Source organism: Ambystoma mexicanum, chromosome 5p, assembly GCF_040938575.1.
Source record: "Ambystoma mexicanum isolate Mex_15411 chromosome 5p, UKY_AmexF1_1, whole genome shotgun sequence".
NCBI classification, from domain to species: Eukaryota; Metazoa; Chordata; class Amphibia; order Caudata; family Ambystomatidae; genus Ambystoma; species Ambystoma mexicanum.
The window spans coordinates 890864287-890887347 of record NC_090930.1 but is presented as its reverse complement, the minus strand read 5'-3'; the positions used below and the strand labels follow the sequence as shown (position 1 = coordinate 890887347).

Below are 23061 nucleotides of genomic sequence, written 5' to 3'. Positions count from 1 at the left end.
ATCACAGTTTGTTTATTGAACTTCATCAGGGGTGTGAAAAACGTCCATCTAAACCTAAATCTAAGATGGGAGCAAGCTACGACCATCAAATAATAATACAGTGCTAGTGGAGTCTAGAGAAATAAAACGGGACTATAAAACGGGACTATACTAAAAAAAAATTTTTTAAAAAAAACTATTCCCAATCCCTATGGCTATGCTAAAAAATAGTGTGGGACAATGTTCACAAAAAGAAAGACGTGTTCACAAAATGATAAATCAGGATGTTTAGGCCGTTGGCCTCCCTTCCCCACTTTTTAGCACAGGACAAGACGGGTCACTCGTGCACAGCACACTCTTGGGTTTCTTCTGCACTAGGTCACAATTCCTTTTACCAACACCAGGGCTTCTGTGCCCAAGTTCCTTTCCAAATATTCAAGTCTGGCAATTTACACTTTGCCCTAGAGCTCCATCGGCTATGCTCAGATCCCTCTTTCACAATTAGCCTCCTGCAGTCGGGTTTGAACCAACTTTAATTCGCAGGCATCCCTCAGTCCCATTCACATCTGCCACAACAATATCTTTGTGGGTGAGTTTTACTGTTCACCCCGGATCCCATCTTCCGGGCTCAGACCAATTTCAGTTGGTAGGCATCCCTCAGTCAGGTTCACATCTGCCCTAACAACATCTTTGCGGGTTTACTGTTCACCCCGGATCCTCCCTTCTGGGCTCAGATCCCCCTTTAAACAATGAGCCCCCCTCTTCCGGGCTCAGACCAATTTCAGTTTGTAGGCAATCGAAGACTTTAGAATGTGCATGGAATTCAACTTAATCCGCTGCAGGACCACTTCGTTTTCACCGTTCAATAATCTTTTACATGCTCTTGGGGTACTAAACAAAGACCTTAGAGTGAGCACCCACATGGCGCCAGACCACACTGTATCTGGTACCTTTTTTGGTTTTAGAAAGTTCAATTGCACACAAGTTTTTTGTTCATACAATGTTGCTGCTTGCAACCTTGAGCATAATACAGTCCGGTCTGCTATCAATTTCTCACGATTCCCGGGCTGTGCTGAACTCATTGGTGTTGCTTTGCTGTTTGGAGTCAAGGACAGTACCACAGTGACAATCCCTTCTCCCCACCTTGGCTATCAATGCATGAGGGCCCTGTGCACCTTTGACACACTCTACACCGTTGGTCAGCTGTAATTCCAGGTCTTATGTTTTCTTTTCCTTGAGGCTTCTTGAAAGTCGCAATCCTTTCTTGAAAAGGTCAAGAGTAACTCTCTCCTTGTCATCCTCACTGGTTCCCGCTGCCTTTGTCCTCGGTTTAAACAGCCATCCCATAATAGCTGCATTTTGGTGCGTTTGGCCTTGCTCCTGCTCCCTGAGTGCTTGAGTCTGAGGTAGGGATCCTCTGCCGGACTCAGCCATGCAGCCTCCCTCCAGGCATCCCAAGAGCAACTGATTTCTCTCTCCTTGCAGGCCCCTTTTAAGCACCTGTGTGATGTTAACAGGCTGCAGGTGTGTGGTTAGGGTTGGGCCTGCCTGACTCTGCCTGGCCTTGTTAGTGTGACAAAATGGCAGTCATCCATAGGAGTAAATGGCCCGCGGATTCCCATGGCTAATCCTCATTGCTCCCGGTTTGTTCGTCCTGGTCTCAGTGATGTCAGCAGCGTAGGAAGGGTGAGGATTATGGGAGTTGTAGTTGTTTGTGTAATAGGGTGTAAAATGGGCTTGAAAGGGTTCCAAATAGAATAAACCTTTTGGATGATGTTTCTTAGGGTTCTGACTTGGAGCGGGGAATTGGGAATAGTGAGAGGGGGACTTGGTATGGATATGTGTGGTAACGGTTCTGCATCGAGAAGGACATGTCCGGAATGAGGTTGAGGTAGAATGACAAACTCCTACGAAAGCTAAGGGGATATCGGGGGAGGGCATTGGAAGTGGGGAGCAGGAACAGCATGTCTTGCCTAATGGTGTTCTCCCCAATGTCCCCAGAGGTCCTCCACCCAGGTGATCCTCCCTCGCTTGTCCTCCCCCTAGGGTTGGAATCCAACAGCTATGGTCCGCGCCTGGCCACCTGTGTGTTGGACCCCCCAGAGTTTCATAGGGAGAACACCCCTACATTTCTCAGAGTACATAAAAATCAATTCCTGCAGTTTTACCTTTGTTAGCCTGAAGAGCAGAGAAAGAAGTACAGCGACTGGAAGGAATGCCAGAGTTGTGATCACACCAGTCAACACAGACGCTGCAGAGAAGTCAATTAGGCCAAACTCAGCTGTATACTGTCAACATTAGGAAGAAAGATGAGACTTGTTAAAAGAAAAGAAAAATAAACAAACAATGATGATGATGGCACTTAGGATACTGGATTATAATTGTTTACAGAAATAGCAAGAGGTGGTTTGTTATAAAAAAGAAAAGACATTATAGCATTTGGTTTTGGAACAAACATGTTGCCTTTTATATATGGGTTTCAAGATATCAACTTCTTGCACCCTGCAACCAAGTCTCACCCTCTGGTGTATCAAGTGTCGCGTGTGTGTGAAAGAAATCGGAGGAACCAATTCCCAACCTCCGTTGCTGCATGAAAAACTATTACTTCCACACAACAAATGTGCCACAAGTGTGATCAAATACTCACGTTTACATAATTGTTTTAATATTATTTCTTAACTCTCATAGGAGAGCCCTTTTGATGACGCATGATTCGGCACTTCATGTGTTTTTTTCAAATCAGGGCATATAATCTTTCAAAGTCAAACATAACCTATAACTCTCTTTCTTTAATAATGTCTTTGACCGCAAAAGATCACAGGTTTTAATCCCACCTCCAAACTCTCATATCATCTCAACGTGTCGGATCATTAGGTGATCTTTTGCGGTCAAAGACGTTATTAAAGAAAGAAAAAGAGAGATATATGTTATGTTTGACTTTGAAAGATTATATGCCCCGATTTGAAAAAGGCACCTGGCGAGCCGAACACATGTCATCAAAAGGGCTTTTAAGAAGGAGTTAAGAAATAAGATTCAAACAATTATATAAAAGGGAGTTTTTGATTACACTTGTGGCGCAGATATTGTGTGGAAGTAATAGTCTTTCATATTGCCTTTTATATTTCTTACATTTTCACACCTGTTTTTATGGAAAAGTGATTTTCTTACAAGTCATTGTGGTTTCAACATGCGTTGGCTCACCAGGCCACTGTGGAAGCCCCACAAGCTTGACCACTGCTGACTCAAAGACAAGCCTTGTGTCCTTAAGAACTCTGGCCAGAAACATAAGTCTAGGGTTTTGGTCAAGTATACACATATTGACAGACTCGACTCGGACTGTGTTAGTATTTGATGGTCGTAGCTTGCTCCCATCATTAGATTTAGGATTAGATTAGGCGTTTTTCAAACCCATTTGAAGTTCAATAAACACCTTGAACTGTGATCACTTGCGTCTGCCTTACTGTTTGATACCCTGCCTTCTTTACAGCACTCACTGCCGCAACCCTCTTCCCCTATGACACTGAACCTAGCCCAAAGCATCAGCTGGGATATTTCAAGCAGAAAATCCGACCCTACGGAATCCGCTTGCCTGCCAAATTACGGTGGTGCAGCCACCTTGCCAATAGAGCTATATGACCAAATAACTGCCCTGCAGCCACCTCAACTACCCCATTCCCACTCCAGAGGCAGATGATGCCAACTAGAACATGTAGCCGCCAGCTCCCACTCCATAGCCCCCTCTTTAAAGTGGCAGATCCCTAATTCTCTTCAAGTGTAGGGCGGCCTCCTCCTCTCAACAACCTCCTCAATGCTATACCCTCCAGCACCAAATTGGATGCTCAGTCTGTATATACTCTGTCCCAAACTAAAGTCATCCAAATAAGTAAACTCCTGCTCCACACCCATATAGGACAAACAACCTTTCCCAATCGCACAGTGTTCCACATAGACCCTAATAAGAGAGCCCCAAATGGCAGCTCTTGATCCATAAATACCTCTGCCCCCAAAATTGCATCATGCACCGTTCAATATCCTATGGTGTGCCGGTCACAGGTGGAAAGTGCCCCTGATGCACCATGTTGAAAAGCGGGACCGCTCTCCCTTATCCATGCCCCTACTTGATACCTGCAAATACCTATTACAGCCCAATGCTTCCTCTGGTTGTTGACTCCTGCCCATCCCAAGCCAGGACAGATGTTGCTCCAACTACCCATTCTAACCTTCTGCAGCTCATAATCCAAACATTTGCTTAATCCCTACCGCTGCTGGCGGTTGACCTATCCCCACACCCTCTCAAGTGATGCTCCAACCGTTCACTCTGCATCCTCACATAACCGGGTGCTGTTCCACGCACCTCCTGCACTCACGTCTAAATGTAAACCCACACTGACACCCAACCTGGTTTCTACCCAACATGCCAATGCATGCCACCAAATGCATAACCGGGTGCGGTCTTCTGCACCTACTGCTCTCATACCTTAATTTACACACTGTCCCACGTCCTTGCTGTACCGCCACACATGGCAGAGCTTTGTGCTCCTTAAGTATCGACTGCCATCCCACACACCTGCTCCTTCCCTGCCCAAATCTGACCAATTAATACAACACCCCATCTCATTTGGCAATTAACAGTTTGCCCAAAGTTAGGCCCCAGGCCAGCTATTTCCTAACATATTTATAGCCAATTTCTTGCCCACCAGGGTAATTTGGTCAATATCAAATCAAGATTGGTAATTAACCCATTGCAAGTGATGGTGTTAGCATCATCTTGTGTGAGTTTTTGATGTTTTTATTTCCAACATCCCCTGTGAGCTGCTGCTGGAAACCAGAGAGTTATGTTATTTTTCTGCCTGATTTGAGCAGCGACATCACTGCATTCTATTCGCTAGCTGCCAAAACAGCAGTGGCCCCTTCCAATCCACTCCTTACACAGTAGACAGAATTGTACAATTGTTGTGTAACGAGGGAGGACCTACCTTGAGTGACAAGTAGATGAACCAATTACAGTGATGCCTTTTCAAGATTGAACAGTTGGGACATGAAGGGAGATCAGAGTCAGAGGACGGTTTGTCAGCGGGGTACTGCATGAGTTGTGATGATCAAAGGTTCTGTTAAGGGGAGAAAATGAAAACTCCTGGAACTACCTCTCCCTAGTTCATAAGCCCCCACACCGCAGCGACAAAATTTAACCTGTTTCATACACTATATTTGTATGGCTTGTGGCTAACATAATAGCAAGAATATCCAGCCATTCAACAGGGAGAGTACCTTCAGGGTATAGCCCTTGGCGAACTAGGGCATCTGACAGCAGGAGGTTTACTGTTGGAATGATTAAAAGATGATAGACTAGGACATTGGCCCTCATTACAAGTTTGGGGGTAGCCTTGCTGGTAGTACCACCAGGCTGCCGCCAAACTTGCAATTTTTTCCGGCACCCGCAAATGGCCAATTACCGGGTCATAACGGCCCTGCCGGACCCGGTAATTGCCCATTCGCGGACGCCGGAAAAAAGATGCTCCATATTCCCATTCGGCCCCATAGGCCTGAATGGGAAAGGGGAGGTCGGATGCACCAGCACCATTGATAACGTGCCGGTGCATCCGACATGCTTTGCTCGCGAGTGCCTTTCTGCCCGCCAGGTCCGACCTGGCGGGCAGAAAGGCACCCGCGAGCACAACTCGTAGTTTGCCGGTCAGGGAACTACAGTACTGGCATGCTTACCGGTACCGTAGTTCCCGGACCAGCCAACTTATAATGAGGCATATTGTGTATACTGTGGTGTGTCCCAAACCATAAATCATTTCTAGTTGAATACATTATTGCCACTCTATAATGTTGGTTTTCACAGGCAAATCCACATTGCCTTGGTGACTTATTTTGTCATGGGTGTGGGCCTAGCGGCGTTCCAGTTTCCAGTTTTTTGAGTGCCACACAGGTGCTCTTGACCGAAAAAGACGTATTGACATTGAATCACTACACTCAGACCATTTACAGAGTGTCCTTCAGAAGTGTTTGAGGAGCAGTATTAGTCATGTTAGAGGACATGTGTTAGGTGCCTGATACATGGTGTGGCTTTGCATGCCCTACATCAGATTAGGCCCTTTAGACAATAATGTGTTATTTATATAGTGCCTTCACTAAATTGCTTTACAGAGAACATATTTGCATAGAATATCACCCAACTGAAGTTGGTTTTCATTTATCGACCTCAGAAGGATGAAAGGCTGAGTTGGCCTTGCCAGGCTTCAATACCTTTGACCTGCTGATCACACACAGATTGCAGCAGTGAGCGCTCAACCCACAGAGCTATCTTATCGGCTATGGTTGAATTCCTCTTGAGGACTGGTCAAGGTGTGAGGAGCGAACAGCTAGGCTGGGTCTAATTAATGCCAGTTTGCCCATGACCTTTGTTAGGGAGAATTCTCCAGAATGGCTAATTTCCCTTACCTACTGAGTTCCTCAGCAGCTTTGCTGGGTTTCTAGGATTTATTTTTTCCACCTGGTAAGAGTGTGAGCCTTTTTTCCCACTCTTACATGTGTTTTGCTGTGTGTGTTTAACATTTTTGTGTTCATAGACTGTGGAGCCTAACCTACTATCTTTTTACTGTGTGTTACACAGCACCTTCAGTGCAGTCTTTTTCAGACTTCCCACTTTAGGCTCAATTTTCTGGGACTGACTACTGTCTCCCAGAACATATAAAGGTGCCATTGACTTTTAGTCTTTTTAAATCCACATACCCAGTAAAAACTATCTTACATCGAGTTCTGGAAAGGGTTAATAGTTATCCCTTTTTGACTCTCATCGAACATTATTTTGTTCCCTTTTCTTTAAGATTTGGCTGGTGGCAGTGGTATCTACCCTATTTTCCCTAACGCGGTTATTTTAAATAGCCTTGGTATTGTTTTAGGCTATCTTAGTAGCCTCGAACTTAAACCCGCTGGACCACATTTACTTTTATATGGTTCCGGCTGGGTTTATTCGCCATTTCTTTTTGTAAAAGTATTTCTCGTGTTTTACTCTGCACGCCAAACCAGGTTACTTGTTTGCCGTCCTTTGGCGGGATTCTGCACAGAAGACCTCCTTAGGCGCCTGAATGTCTGAGGGGGACAGGATGTGAAGGAGGTGTTTGAGACTCCCTGCACAAGGTCTCCTTGGAGACCCATGTTGCACTCTGTGTGATTGGCTGTGGTGACTGTCACGCCGGGACAGCCACCCTGCTGTGTGATTGACAGCCAGGCTGTATGAATGGGGGAAAACTGCATAAAAAGCAGGTCTCTGGGACTGAGAAGGCAGAGTCGCCACTGGATCGAGAGAACCGAAGAGAAGCTGACAGAAGTGGACCTCTATCATGACTGAACCTCCCGGTGAAGCCCTGCTGCGGGTCCGAATCTCCAAACTTCGACGACAGGGAAGATCTGCAAGGAATCTTCTCCCCCTGAGCTAGTGGGAAGAAGCCGTTCACCAAACTGCAAGCCAGGCCTCCACCTCCCCTGGTCGAATTTGCTGTGCACAGCTACAGTCAACCAGATAGCCAGGAGGATCGGACCCTGCTTGGGTTTTAAGGAGCACACCTTTTATTCGTTGCTGTGCTCTGCTGCTGGTTTCTTCCCTGGGCAGTGCAGGATCCTCCAGTCTTCCTACTTCGTGTCAGTCCGACAGTCGCTTCAGGAACCGTGAGCATGCAGGATCTGGCAGGAAACGTCTGCCTCAGCTACAGCCTTCTTCTCCATTTAAGGTACTGTTCAAATCCAGTCGTTCATTCAGTCCAACCACGGTAAAAGTGCTTGAACTCTTTTGCCAATCTGAGGGTGTGTCCTTCTCTATTCTTTAAAGTAACTTTTTTCGTCTGACCAACTTCGTTCTGAACTCTTGGCAAAGGCTTAACTGCGAACTACTCTGAACTGTGCGATCCTCTGCAAAGACTTTGGTCCATTGACTTTGGCCCAGGCCTCTTGATTTGATTTCCTCACTGTAGTTACTTTTTCTTGATTGCCCTGCTTACTTACCTGTTGGTGCTGCTCAACTTTTGACTAACTTTGTCATTCCCTCCTTTTTAAATTACTGGAGTGCCATTTTGCTCACACTTCATTTTGAGCTTAACTTGTCCAGAATCTATTGGGTGTGGTGTAGTGTATTAAGATTGTGATTTTTCAACTGCTTAATAATAGTGAAATGTTTTATAACTGATGTGTAAATAAATGTATATTCTTTTACTCAGAAACTTTGAGTCAGTGTTTGTTTGAACCATAGTAATTGCTGTCCTTTGTGTAACTATTGATACTGCTCACTTTACTCTTGAGATAAGTCTGGCTGCTCAGCCATCGCTACCACTTTATTGTGTAGTACAGGCTTGTACCAAAGGTGAATTTGTACTGTCACTTGTAGTCTTATTGCGTGTGGTGGTCCCAAAGGGTACTGCATATGATTCTGCCTAACAACCTTCTCCGCCAATTAATTTATGGGAGTGTGTTTATTTAGAAATTAAACAATGGGATGCTTGTATATATTTTAATGTTGTGACGAATCGAGAGAATACACCTTTCTCCCCATGGAGCAGCCTCCCCCTTTGAGGCTTGGGAGGTGATCCCGCTTCACAAGATCCTCCCTAGGGGTCTGGCCAAGTGGTACCTCACAGGGAGAACTCCCTCAGTCATTCCCCATGATGGCATAGATGGGTCTTTCCAATATGTATAAAATCACGAAAATTGGCCAATGAGAAAGCTAACTTATACCATCATAAACAATAAGAGAATCTTTCTCTTTAAAGAAAAACCTCCAATGAACTGCAATGAGGATGTTGAAGAAGGAGTACACGCCGAACCAAACCAAGCAAGAGCAATGTGTATGCAGGAAAGGGAGGCCCTCTGGAAGTGTAACACTTGAAGTAAGCAGAGCTGAAGAGAGCTGCAGAGCCTGCAACATTGAGAACTGCTCTGAACGTGAGAAGGAAATGCTGGAGACACAGCGGGTGCAGGCAGTGAGAACCAGAGGAAAGGTGAGCACCTTGGTGGTGGCAGGACCACGAGAACTCTGTGATGGGCAGGCTGCCCATTAAATGACACAGGCAGCACCCCACTGAGGAATCAACAAATGGTCCGGATACCCGCAGAGGTACCGAGATGCCAAGCGAGTGTCAGCTTCCCAAAGAGGACGCTGACGAAAGCCAGCCGACAGATAAAAGGAACAAAAGAGAAGGTCCAAAGCAACCACAGGCCCCAGAGACGTTCCCTTGGAAGATTAGAGGTAACAGGAAGAAAAAGAGGACTGGGAGGACATCAGGGACTCGTTATGCAAGCAGAAAAACTTGTCCCGGTACAAATGACGAAACCTTGGAAACAAAGTTGATGAACTTGAACTGTAACAATGTTAGAGAATCACATATAATCCTGAGGGGGAGAGCAGATAAACATGGGTAACACTACCCTGGGAAGAGGGCAAAATACCCTGTTGTTCAGGAAGCACGGTGTGGAATATATCAGAGAGAATATTATGAAACGAAGGCAAGAGGAGCCCATAGGATAAGAGATACACAAGACATGCCACTCCAGAAAAGGCTGAATTGTAATTACCCAGAAAGCCAATGGCACATAGCAAAATGTACTTTACAAGATTACCAAGGGCCCATTAATCTGGATATGATAAAGGCCAAGAAGGGAAATGTGGAAAGCAAACCCTAAAGAGGAGAGAAAAGCCAAAAGCATTGTAAGAGAGTTACACAAACTGATACAGAAGTGACCAGAGAATAGCTAAAAATTGCATATTAACTATAAGTCTGAAATAAAAGATACAAGTGCAAGAAGCAACCATCCGGACAAGGGAGGCATTTGCCTGACCTTAGTTTGATAGAATAATGGTATGGTCAGTAAGAATTCGTTTTGGACGGCTGACTTATTCATTTGGACATTTCCTGACGACTGAGGAACACCGTAGATATTTGCATGGGTAGGGAACACCCACATAGCGATAGGGCTTATTCTCGTTTACTAAATACTTTTTGGAAATATCATCACTGGTCCATGTTCTTCTGACCCGCCACAATGTGGGCATCAATATGTTGAGTTTATTAAGCTGGCCCGTAACTAAACAAATTGATTGTCACTTAGAAGGTGTTCTATTGAGATGGCTGCCTTTAAGTGGGCAGTTGCACTGGGGTACCCACCATCCCCATCTAATTAAATATATATTAGTTTGTGGAGGCAATTTTTGATTTTATTTATTAATTTGTAGAGTGCTAAACAATCCAAAAAGGGTATCAAAGGGCTCTCATCTGTACTACTGGCTGAATATGGGGCATAAGAAAAGTCAGATTACTAGGGGAAAAAAAGCGGTTTTCCTGCACTTCCAAAATACTAGTAAATCATGGATCCTGCACTGTTCTTCTTGTAGGACATTCCAGTGCATAACCACTTCAACTTGGAAAGAGCGTCCGATGGATCTGTTTATTTGAACCTGTGCACAAAAATGGCGCTACAATGTTGAGATCCTCCCACTAAAATGAATCCCCTTTACAGGGAGAATTGTATGCAAACAAATCAACAGCCTGACAGCTGTTCCCTCACAGAAGAGGATAGTCACTAAATCTCTTCCGAATAGAAAGCACGCTACCGTATGCTGCGACACCATGCCCTAAGGTAACCCTAACACCTCTGTTGTAGTCAGAGAAACATTCAATTGAAATGAATATATAGGATTCCTAATTCGCTACTAATATATTCTCTACAGGTGATGGACCTTCTAGTATTTGTTCACAATTTGGAAACTGAAAGGAAGCATATCAATCTACCAGACTTTTTAGACACATTAGGTGAACTATGGAGAAATACAAATTTTTACATGTTTGAAATGTCTTCACTTATGAGGCTAGAGTTACTGATGTATATGATTTGAATTTATTTTTAGAAATTAAGTTGAAAATTGAAGATCAATTGTTCTTTTGCTCCTGAACAAGTGATAGAATTCTCGAAACGGGTAGGGCTCTTGTTTTAGAATAATTTTTGTTATTCTTACAACTGTATATTGAACTGCAAGTTAAACTGCACCCAATATGGTGAAGGAACTAATAACATGATGTATTACTGAGCTGTTCAAGTTACACATGTGATTATTAGTAAAACAATCACTATATATATAAAGCTACATTTAAAAGTGCTTTCTTTGAAACTACTATTGTTTAGTAAGTTATATAAGCTAAACTTAAATATTGACTGAAGTCTTCTTCAGTATAGATAGGTGTGCATGCGACAGGAGTGTCCATAAGTTGTGGACACATAATGTTTCCCTTGCAATACAAGTATACACTTTTCACTCTACTGGAACAATCTGCCCCATCTACCAGACCTCCATGTGTATAGGACACAAGCTCATGACCAAAATGACACCCTTTGAAAATCGAACACGTTGTATTCTCTAAGAGGAGGCCTTCTTCCCCTGTCCAGTTCATGTTGAATAGGCCTACAAGTCCATTGTCGGTGCAGATGTCATGACTCAAACTTTCTGGAATGCTCCCTCCTAAGAGATGAGAGCTGGAGTTAAACTGCAGGGATTTCTGGATTGAAAGTGTTTGTTCATTTTCCTATCATGCATGTTGTGGTTTGCATGGAGATTTAACTACTGGATGAAGCCTGAAGGGTTATTTCCATGACAAAATGTTTTGTTTTAGGGTGTGATGCAGCTTTAGTCCACCAGGAATGCCATTCTGTTGATGATTCTGCTGGGCCAAGTGAGCTTTTAGGCATAGCAAAAGCATCAGGTGAGGGGGATTTAAGAGAACAAGCTTTCAAATGAACTCTCCACAGCGATACATGCTAATGCCCCAGAAAATGACCAGTCTTCTTGATGTAGAGTTTTTTTACATCAGAAGAGGTGCCTGACACATCATATGTTCTCACCAAGCCAACAGAGAAACCCTTTAGGCTTCTATTGGCATGTTCCCTTGCAGAAAAGATTTCATTTATCGATCTGCATCCCTTTCAACCTGCTGCACTGACTGTGAAAATCTTCCTTTTAAAGAATCTGAATTTTGCTATCGAAGAAAGCCAAGTGGAGACTTAATTAAGTGTTCCCGGCTCACTTGTTAATTAAAGAATAATAAGATAGAACCATTTTATTGTAGTACATGTATTGCCTTTTCAGACTCTTCTTCATCTTTTACCAGTGGGTGTTCTAATTTTAGTCATTGTTATCAAGCAGCTAATAAGCATGCGACTTAAAAGAGTCACTGTGATGCAGTTAACTCCAATTTCACTATAACGAAAAACAGAAGTATCGCTGAATTAATAAACTAGGCTCATGCTTCAATTAAAAAAGAAGGAGGTACTTCAAAACACTGAAGTTATGGAATGCATATTCGACATTGTGAAACTGCTTGGGAAACAAGGGTTGTCATTTCGTGCCCATGGAGCGAATGAATCATAGTGAAATTAACCATGGCCATTTTCTCAAAATTGTCTTACTTCTTTCACATTATGATGTACCGCTTAAAAACCATCATCAAAGCATATTCAAGTAAGTATTAAAAAAAACGTTCTAACGAAAGATGATTAATTGATGGGCAGGTAACTGGGGCTGGGTGTCGATCCTCAGTCACATTTTTGTCATATAAAACTGCAAAGAAAGTTTTATGGCAATAGTTCAGTCCATGAAAACATCAGTAGTGTTTGGAATAGGAGAAAAAAGATGCAGTATCGAAGTTGATTCTGCACCTGATGTAGGAGTTGTAGACCAAGCTACAGTTGTCATTAGATATGTTAAAGATTAATCCATTATGGAATGGCTCATCTCCATTCTCCTTGTAAAAAATGAATCAGGAAGACTATTCAATTTACTGCTTATGGACAGTTTACAAAGTTAACAAAACATTGCAGGAGTCTCTTTTGATGGTGCAGCAAATATGTGAAGTGCATATGTGGATTTACTAACAAAGATTGCCAAAGTAGTGCATGAAGCGGTCTACGTTTGGTGTTACAGTCAAAATCTTAATCTGTGTCTCTCTGACTTGCTGTGAAGTATTGGATGCAAAACATTCCTTTGGTCTCCTAAATCATTTAGCAACATTTATTAGGGATTCTCACAAGAGAAAGAATGTTCGGAAAGATCAACTTGGCCAGATAAAAGGGCAGGAAAAATTGCTGCAACTACAATAAATTAGAGAAACTATGAAAATCCATTTATTTCAGGTTAGCCATAAGCTTTTCCCATTTTGTTTCATGCTCTCACTGTTTTTAAAATTTTTGGCCAGATACCGTACATACATCTGTATTTTATTTATTTTTTTGTTTTTTTTGTCCTTGCTTTACTCCAACAACCATTACAGAACCTTCTCTAAACCAAGCCTTACGTTCCAAAAGAATATCGCATTTCCCAAAGAAGATAGGGCAACACCATCTGCTTCAAAATAATCTGCATTGCTTGGAGCAATGTTATCGTGGCTGCAGAAAAACATACCAGCTCGTAACATGAATACACGCATGCCGCGATTGATGATACACCTCCCAATACTTTGATCTGGACAGAAAACAGAATTGTTGTCCCATTTTACTCTAGGGAGTAAAGCAGAAAAAGATACTTTCGTTGTTGGGAAGATGGTCATGATGTCCCATTTTACTCTAGGGAGTAAAGCAGAAAAAGATACTTTCGTTGTTGGGAAGATGGTCATGAGTGCTTCAACCATCTGTGCCAAATCTGCCAACAAAGTATGTGAACTCACGTATCCCAAATGGCAAGCACCGCAGTGCAAAATTACCACATGTGGAGTGGTCATTGTACGCATATCTCTGCAAACTTGCAGAATTACCGCAGCATTGGCATCAGTGTCAGTGCTCCACACCACCTCCACTCCTCTCACATCAAAATGGTGTGCCACATGCCTACTCTCGGCATAGTGTTGTAAGCCATGCACAGAAATGTTGCCAATCACCAAAACCCTGACCCTCTCCACCTCTGCCATATTCAGTGTACGCACCGTCTTTCGACACAAAAGAGTAATGTGAACATCTGACTGGCTGATGCCTACATTGGCCTACAGTGCCCTTTCCATGCAATATTTGCTGTAGAAACCTGTATGTGACATGCCCTACCTGCGGACAAGCGTTGCCTACGTGCAGCACATAACTCTTACCCAGTCCTTGCACCCTTTCCACAGCGGTAGCAAACCGAGTCCCTCATTGGACACAACTAAGCAGTCACACAACCACCCACCAATCACATTGAACATCGCTAATTCTAACTCCGTCATTAACATCGCGCACTTCAAAATTACTGTCGATGATTCTTAATGGAAGTCGCATATCATTGCAAAGCACCTACTTCACAAGCTACTGTGCAAGTATTGCGAATTTCCACGTACAGCTCCATGCATGCGCACATGCATGAGTATAGAGTACAGGTACAAATATTTTAATCAGAGAACATGTGCAACCCTTATGATTTAATTTAGACAAATTAATGCCGCTTAATGTGCATAGGCAATACATAACAACGCTCCCCCTTTTAAGTGCAAGATGTCCGATTGACCATTGACAAACCACACGACTGCTTACTGTCTTCCGCATAACCTATACATACGTTGCAAGCATGCCTATTTAGGGCGGAACTCAATTTTGTATGTGAAAATGTCGGCGTTGTGTACTGTGTACAGCCTACAGTAATGCTACTTGCAATGTAATCGTATGAGAAAAGGAAGCACTCGCGGTGCTGTGGTGACATCTCCCTCTGAGGGTCTCACGATTTTTCAGCATCGTGCTCTTAATTTGCAAGTAGAACATTTTTCCCCATCTACTACTGTGCCCCATCGCTTACAAACCTCTCTCCTATACATAGTACACCTTGTAAAAAAACAAGGCATTTCCATAACCTTAAAATTGTTAGCAATTTTGAAGGACTTTCAAGTACCATATTGCAAATACCATGCAAAGACTGCACAGAGTGAAGTGAAATGCACACATGCGCTGGGTAGAAATATGAAAGTAGAATGCTCCGACGAAAGAAGCACAAATAATCTGTGCAATATCATCACTGCTGTAAACACACAAAGTAATTGATTTTGTTTTTTTGAATCGCAGTGAAGACTACTCTCCTGAGAATCAATAGCATCTACACTGCAGACGACATAACTGAAGAAACCTGGTCATTTTGCAAAAAAAAGTAAGTACAGTACTACATTTATATTGTAACTACTCCTCAAAGAGGCTGCGCAAGTTATTTGTTTATTTTGGGCACCAAAGCAAACATTGATTTCTAAACCATTCTACCTACAAATTTCTATTTATTGAACAAAGAATAACAGGCAGAATGGCAGACAAATCCCTGTGTGTTTGGAACTCAAATAACATACATAATCCTTAGAAGGTTAGATTTAGAAAAGAAGTTGCTGTTGCAAGTTTATGGCATTTCGTTTATTAATAATGGTTCTCGTAGTAGCCCACTTTGTACTCTCATCTGAAGCACATTGTAGTAGTATACAAACAGTAAAGTAGCCTTACCAAATCATTGCAAGAGTCCAATGCACATTGACACACCCTGACAAAGAGCTTCCCCATCAGACTCATGCACACAGCACACATACATTGGACAACAGACCAAAGTATATCCTTTTTTTTTCAACAGACACCAAAGAATGCCTACCAAAAAGCAACTCCGTAGAAAGGAACGCAAACGTAGAGCAAATACAAATAAAAGTGCCCAATGTAAGCATACACCTGTTGTAGAGTTTGTAGAGAATGTTGGAACAAACCAGCTAATGCAGTTGGTTAGCATACAAAACGAAGTCTCAACTACCGAAACTTTACCTCCTCCATCAAAATGTGTCCCAAAACACAAAACACAAAAATGTTGTAAAAAAAAATGGCTACCAGTACAGCTAACAATGCTCCTAATAATCCTGATAGTGTAAGAACCCATAGTAAAAAAAGTATTTGATCAAAAATGTTTCGTCACAGAGTCCTTCAGAATCTACTAAGAAGAGGACTGAAATTATCCTCACCCCTTAAAACCTACCGTAGAAAGTTAATCCTACAAGCTCTCGTGGACAGTGCAATCCTTCTCAAAAGGAAGTTGTTTATATTAGTGTTAAATAGGATGAAAGCACTAACTACTACTACTAAGTACCAAACTACAAAAGAAACTCAGCAATAAACGGAATGTGAACAAAAATAATTTCTTACATGTTTGCGGTGGTGAATGGAGTCACACAACAACCACAGAAACATATTTTAATGAAGAAGCATACATACAAAATCAAACAAACACAATTGGCATCCATAGCAGTGGACGAGGGTATGAGAAAATCAATACTACCATCATGGAACAAGAGAAACTGCTTACAAAAGTATCCCCTGAAAACTCAGAATTACCTCTCGATTCAGCAGAACCACACCGTCCAGTATACAAATGGCTGTGCACATCAATGTGTTCCATTCCAAACAAAGCTTTCAAATCTTTACGTCTGTTCCTCAATCAATATGTAAAAGGTAATGACAAAAGTAAAATGAAAGTGCTGCAAAATATGGATGTTTGTCCAGTGCGGAAATACACAGGACTAAAAGGACATTCATTAGCCTGCATTTCTGGGCCTATTTGCAAAAGCACCTTCCATGAAATCAAAAGGATATCAATACATCATTCCAATGTAAGAAATCTAGTGTATAAAATATACTATGCAAAAACTCCAGCTTCAGAATTAGGCAATTTAAATACCACTCTTCTGCATGGTACACACCCACATACTTACAAGAAGAAATTGACCATATTCAATGAAAGTATTTTGGAAGTGAGAGCCACTTATAAAATGCAACAGTTTTAGTACATAGTAGCAACATTTCTACACATAGCAACCTTCTATTACACACATACAGAAAAGAAATTGTAAAATTTAAAAGGTCATTGGCTGAAGTACCAAACCATGTGTGTGTGTGTGTTGCCGCAGAACGTTTTACAAAAGGAACACAAAAAATGTGGACATAAAATACAAAATAGAAGACAATGAAGATTCTAAATGGTTTGAATTAGCCCTCTACCTTTTAGCAGAAAACAAATATGAACTAAATGAACGCCTAATATGGTCAGTTACTGTACTACAAAATTAGAAAACAGCCACACTCCTTCACGTGCTATTACAAATAATTTCGAATTGTCCCATTACCAAAAATCCTGCAACAGCTCAATTTGTATGAGAGCATAATAATTCAAACAATTCACCCATTTCAAGCAATTATACACCTTCATCCAAAAACTGCAAAATTATCTTCCTCTGAATTGGTGAAAGGCATTCGTGGCAAAGTAGTTTATTTGCCATTAGATCTAACGGAAAATGTAAACACTCTAGGAGTGGAACGTTCAATAGAGCATTCTTTAATAGTCTTGGTAAATGGAGTACCAACAAAGGACACAAAAATTTGGCAACAATTAGTGGACTTACACAAAGTTAGACAAGCATTGCAATATCTAAAAGACAATAATGAGTACTACAAGGAATGAAAGCTTAAGGGAAACAACTGAAATAATTCAAGAGCCATCAGAAACTGGACAATTCGAACTTCTGGATCCTGCTACACTATCCACTCTTTTGGACCATTACGCAATTCATCCATTGCATTCCAATGAAAGCATAGATGATGCACTAGAAACTTATCAAATGCGACAAACCAAAGGGTCACCAATGAGTATATGGGAAAAAAGTATAGAAGCACGTGCTTTTCCACTGCTATTTCCTACTGGCAAAGGTGGAAGATACGATGATAGACCCACTCAGATTGGGGCATCAGAATACCGCTCATTACGAATGTATTCGCAAGATACCAGATTTAGACAAAATGTGGAATAGATATTCCACCTACTCTATGAAAGTGAATTAGCAACACTATGTTACGGAGTTGCACACATTCTTAAATCTGGAACCCACTTTCAAAATATGTTAGCTATGCAGTTAATACAAAAAGTAGAGGAAAAAGATGAGGTTTTACAATCAAGTATAACAAATTTGTTTGCAAACATGTGTGGTACAAACGAATACTGGTTCCGACGGCACGAAGACGTGCGTTGTATGATCAGAAACCTTGGACCACCGACTTGGTTTCTTACGCTAAGTTGTGCAGAATATGCATGGGAAGATTTACATGAGTTCCTACGCATAGCAAACAGCAACAAAAACAACAGATATATTAACACCTGGAGAACTATGCTCTCTAGATCCAGTTAATGTGTCAGGATATTTCCATCATCGTTTCATTGCCATGCTACACTTTATTTGCAATAAAACTGTTCCTCCCCTTAGAGAAGTGCAACACTTCTTTTGGAGAAAAGAATATCAAGCGAGAGGAGCACCACATATTCACATGCTGTTATGGATCAAAGGTGCACCGAAATTTGGTCACGACAGTGATAGCACTGTTTTGCAGTTTATCCAAAAATATGTCACTTGTGAAATCCCTTCACAACAGACACACAGTGAGCTGCATGGGCAGATTTTACAATTTCAAAGACACAAATGTGGCAAATATTGTTGCCGCAAAGACAAAAACAAAGGTAAATACTACACCAAATGCTGCTTTGGTTTCCCTAGACCAGTTACAGAAACAGGTGAAGTAAACAACTTCATGTCTTCAGTTTGACATAGTGTTAAAGGTAAATCACCTAAGAACACGTATTACATAAAAAGAAGGGAAGAATCAAAATATATCAATGATTATAATGCAATCATTGCCCTCTTATGGAATGCAAACATAGATGTGCAGTACATTTCAGACAACTCAACTGCTGTTGCACAATATGTTACAGCCTACTTAACAAAAGCAGAAAAAACAGAGCTTCAAGACCTCTGGGATGACCTAGCATCAGACAAAACATTATCACAGAAATTGTACAGCCTAGGCATAAAAATGCTATCTCAGAGAATGTGGGGCCTATGAAGCAGCAGATTGTTTAACCGGTACTGCTTTGTATGGAAAATCAGACAACATAGTATGGCTCAGTCTTGGTCCTGCAAAATCTAGAAAAAGAGTGCTAAAATTATATGAGGACATAGAAACAATTGCCAGAAATGATCCCAACAGCCAAGACATTCTGAAAAACAATTTACTGGACACATAATATCCGAACAGGAGTAGCACTCTGGAAAGCATGTGCCTATACCACATAGCTCAAAACTTTGCATACAAAAATAATGTAAAACCCGATGAAAGCAAACGTAGATAAAGAGTGACTGATAGTGAAAGGAGCTTAGTGAAACTTACCAAACGAAGCTTAATTAATCATGTAAAATTGTCATTAAAAAATCCTCAACGGAAAGAACTATATTACCTGTCTCTGTCACAACTTTTCAAACCATGGAGAAAAGAGAAGACATACTAGATAACTATGACTGCTATGAAGATGCTTTCAAAGCAAATGAAAGCGCTATCACCGATGTGAACTTTACGCAGTGCAAAACAATGTTACACAATGAGCAGCAATAGGAAGAACTACTTCAGGCCCAACTAGATAAGGACTCTTCCGACAGTAGTCAACCTTCTGTACCAGGAAGTCAAGAACCACTAGGACAACCACTAATAGCAAATGAGGCTGAAGTAGTTATGGCAGAAGTAGAAAACACCATGTATCAGTATCAATAAGATACAGAAGATTTAACTGTACAACAAGCAAAACTTAACAAGGATCAGCGCACCATTTTTGAAGATGTAACAAAACAAATTGTACATGGTGTACAACACGAAAATCAAGAATGTACCTGCCAAAATTACAAACCTATACTGCTGTACGTCAGTGGTGAAGCTGTATCAGGGAAAACATTCTTAATCAAAATCATCAGCAAGTTACTTCAACAATTGAAAAAGAACAAACTGTCAGCTTTTGTAACATCCCCCACAGGTTTAGCTCCCTACAACATAGGCGGTGTCACTTTAAACCGATTACTACTGCTTCCAGTAGAGCATCAAAATAAATTAGACTACTACAAACTTTCTGCAGAAGCTGCAATGTAATTACACAGAGTATTGAAACAAATGAAAATGCTACTGATAGATGAAGTGAGCATGGTCTCCAACCTACTGTTGGCTTTGATTCATCTCAGATTGCAAGAAGTACTTAAAAGTAACAACAAAGAACTCTTTGCAGGGAAACACATTATCGTTTTCGGAGATCTTCCACAATTGACACCAGTGAAAGGTGAACCGATTTTTAAAACCTTAGGCCACAAACTCTGCCGGAAAACTGTTGGTAGCATAGGTAATGTTAACCTTTGGCAGAGAATTAACTGAGAACATGCGGCAATCTGCAGATCTCACTTATGCCAACATCTTAAAAAGTATTAGAGTTGGTTTATTATCGCAAGAAGCACAAGTTGTATTGAAAAACCAGCACATACATGCACTTTATGGTGATAATTCATGTGCAACTGATGTTACGGAACAAATAGCGCACAAAAATGTCAATTGTATGGCTTTAATGCCAACTCTTGCAAGCTGTTTCAAATTCAATGAAACAATGTTAAATAAAGAAATGCAACCAATAATAGAAATTAGCGCCACAGACAAACTAGACGTACATGGTATGACAGTACCCATGTGTGAGCAAGCCACAACAAGACTAAATAGTTTAGAAAATTCAACCTCCAACACAGCTATTTTGGAAAAAATATTGAAATTATCCTTAAATTGTAGGGTAATGCTTAAACGTAACCTTGATGTAGTGCAAGGGCTAGTTAATGGAGCACTGGGCACAGTTGTTGGCTTTCAATCATACCCACGTGATAGCAACATTCAGTTTGTCAAAATTCGCTTTGATAAAGTTTCAGAAGTGAAAAGGATAGGGCGCTCAATTGCTCGATTCCTTCTCTTCAAATAAATGTATGTACATAGAGAGCAATTTTCTCTAACTCTTGCATATGCAGTTACCATTCATAAATCCCAAGGTTTTACCTGTCATGATGCCTACCTCCGGAGCACCAGGCCAGGCCCAGCACCCCCGGGAGCAGGCATCATGTCCCCGGGTAAAAGCCCAGCGGCCCCTTATAGGGGCTCTTTGGACTCTGTCCTGGCGCCTTTGGCGCCAGGCTCATGTTGGACATCAGTCCTGGCGCCATAGGCGGCAGGCTCATAAAGGAAGGCGTTTTGTGCACTTACCTGATGCAGACCATGCTGCAAGATTCAGGCCTCCCTGAGACCTGAAAGGGACTATTTTTTCATTGGGACTATTTTGCCACTCGCGCGTGGCCAGGGAAGGATACTTACCTGGAACTACTTTGGGGGCTATTTAAGCCACGCCCAGACAGTAGCTCACGCTTCGCGTTGTTCTGCATCCAAGCAGCTGAACGCTCACCGTGTCTGCTCCTGCATCTGGTCTCCAGCCACGCCCGCCTCGATCCTGGAAAACCTGTAAGGAAAGAAGAGAAGAGAAAGGTGAAAACCAAGAATCTTATCAAACTTCTTACCTGCATCCGGAACCTTCACGCCAGCGTTCCTGAGAAAAGACTTTCATTAAAAAGCACTGCGTTGCTCGCTGCAGCGCCGCGCTTCACTCACCTGTCCTCGGGAGTTCTTCTGGCTCCACCGGGAATGTCTGCACCGGTCGCCACATCTCTGCGCCTAGGGGAGAGAAGAAGAGACAAAAGGTGAGCAGAAGGAACATATGAGGAAAGCCTAATTTTCCGCCATAACACTTACCGGTCTTCTGTTGGTGGATAATTCCTCATTTCGGGTCGGCGCCACTACGTTGGCAGTTACCGCACCCCGGCCCCTATGGGGAAAGGACAAAAGACATTATTGGAGGAATATAAAGACATTAAGAGGGATCGCCCCCATCGCTAACTCACCTGAGTTTACCATCGGCAAGTCAATCCCTCAACGCATCGCCTTCATTCTGCACCTGAAATAAAGGACAGATCACAGGTTAGGAAGGCAACAGAAAAGGAGGCTCAACACTTGAACTTTTGTAATCTTCATACTTACGGCATTCCGCTCGGAAAAGTCAAGTGGATTTTGCCAGCGCCATTCTGAAAACCAGTGAAGTAACTGGACAAACACGCGCCCCTGCACCAGAAGCAGGATGGAGAGTTCATCCTTTCAAACCATAAGGTGAGCTTCAACCGGGGATTTCGGAGGAAGTTAGAGAAGAACGAAGGGGGCAAGGGGGGAGCAAGCACACTATTCTGCAGACTGTTAATCCCCTTTCTCATCTGCAGAAGGATATTCCTACGGGCCAGACAAGCAAGATTTGAGGGTCCTGTTCAGTCAGTGTTCCGAGTTCTGCGCATCACGCTCGAAGAGGCCACAGCAACCCAGACTAGACCAGCGCCTCCGTGGGAGTCAGGTGAGCGTTACAGAACGCGAAGCCTTCCTACAAATTCCCACCCAGGCGCTATGGAAACTTCTGAGGCTGATCAGTTGGCCCAACTACTGGGGGAATTAAGGGCCGAAGTACACGCTGCTCGTCAAGAGACTAATGCTCTCAGGAGGGAAGTCACTGTATCAAAGGAAAGAACTGATGACCTGGCTAGACAGTTTTTGCAAGGTCAAGCTGGACACACTCCTCTACCCGGTTCCGGGGGGAACCCCGCTCCTGTGGTTCCAAGTAACCCTGTGCAGATTAATCTACCTGGAAACATGCCGCTGGCCCCACCCGAACGCTTTGCTGGGGACCCCAAACGATTCGCCGTATTCATGAATCAGTGTCGTTTGCACTTCCTATGCAGACCTGTGGCCTTCCCTAATGACCAGACCAAGGTAGCCTTTGTATTGTCATATCTCAGCGGCTGTGCTGCCGATTGGTCAGTTCCACTGGTTACTCAATATGACCCGATTCTCCGTTATTTTCAAGGATTTCAAGCAAGCATGGAAAGGTTATTTGCTCGACACTCTCAAGGGCAGGCTCTGGATGACAAACTCCTATCCCTGCGACAGGGCAATCAGGACCTCCTATCCTACATTGCAACCTTTAATAGACTAATTGTGGAAACTGGGTGGCCAGAGGATAAAAGAATCACGTTATTTTATCGAGGTCTACGCGGAGAACTTAAAGATGTCCTGGTCCAAGTTGTAAATCCGCCCCAAGAATGCACAGAATATATAGACTTAGTGGTCCAATTGGATCAC

At 42.4% G+C, this 23061-nt stretch overlaps 1 protein-coding gene across 1 annotated transcript in view; it reads right to left on the bottom strand.

The window, feature by feature from the left end:
• The window catches only part of PKD1L1 (polycystin 1 like 1, transient receptor potential channel interacting), a 2330280-nt gene that overhangs the window by 780801 nt on the left and 1526418 nt on the right, over positions 1-23061 (bottom strand). The window contains exon 35 of the mRNA XM_069613333.1: positions 2148-2267. Within this exon, the coding sequence (XP_069469434.1) occupies positions 2148-2267 (120 nt within the window). The remainder of the gene's footprint in view (positions 1-2147; positions 2268-23061) is intronic.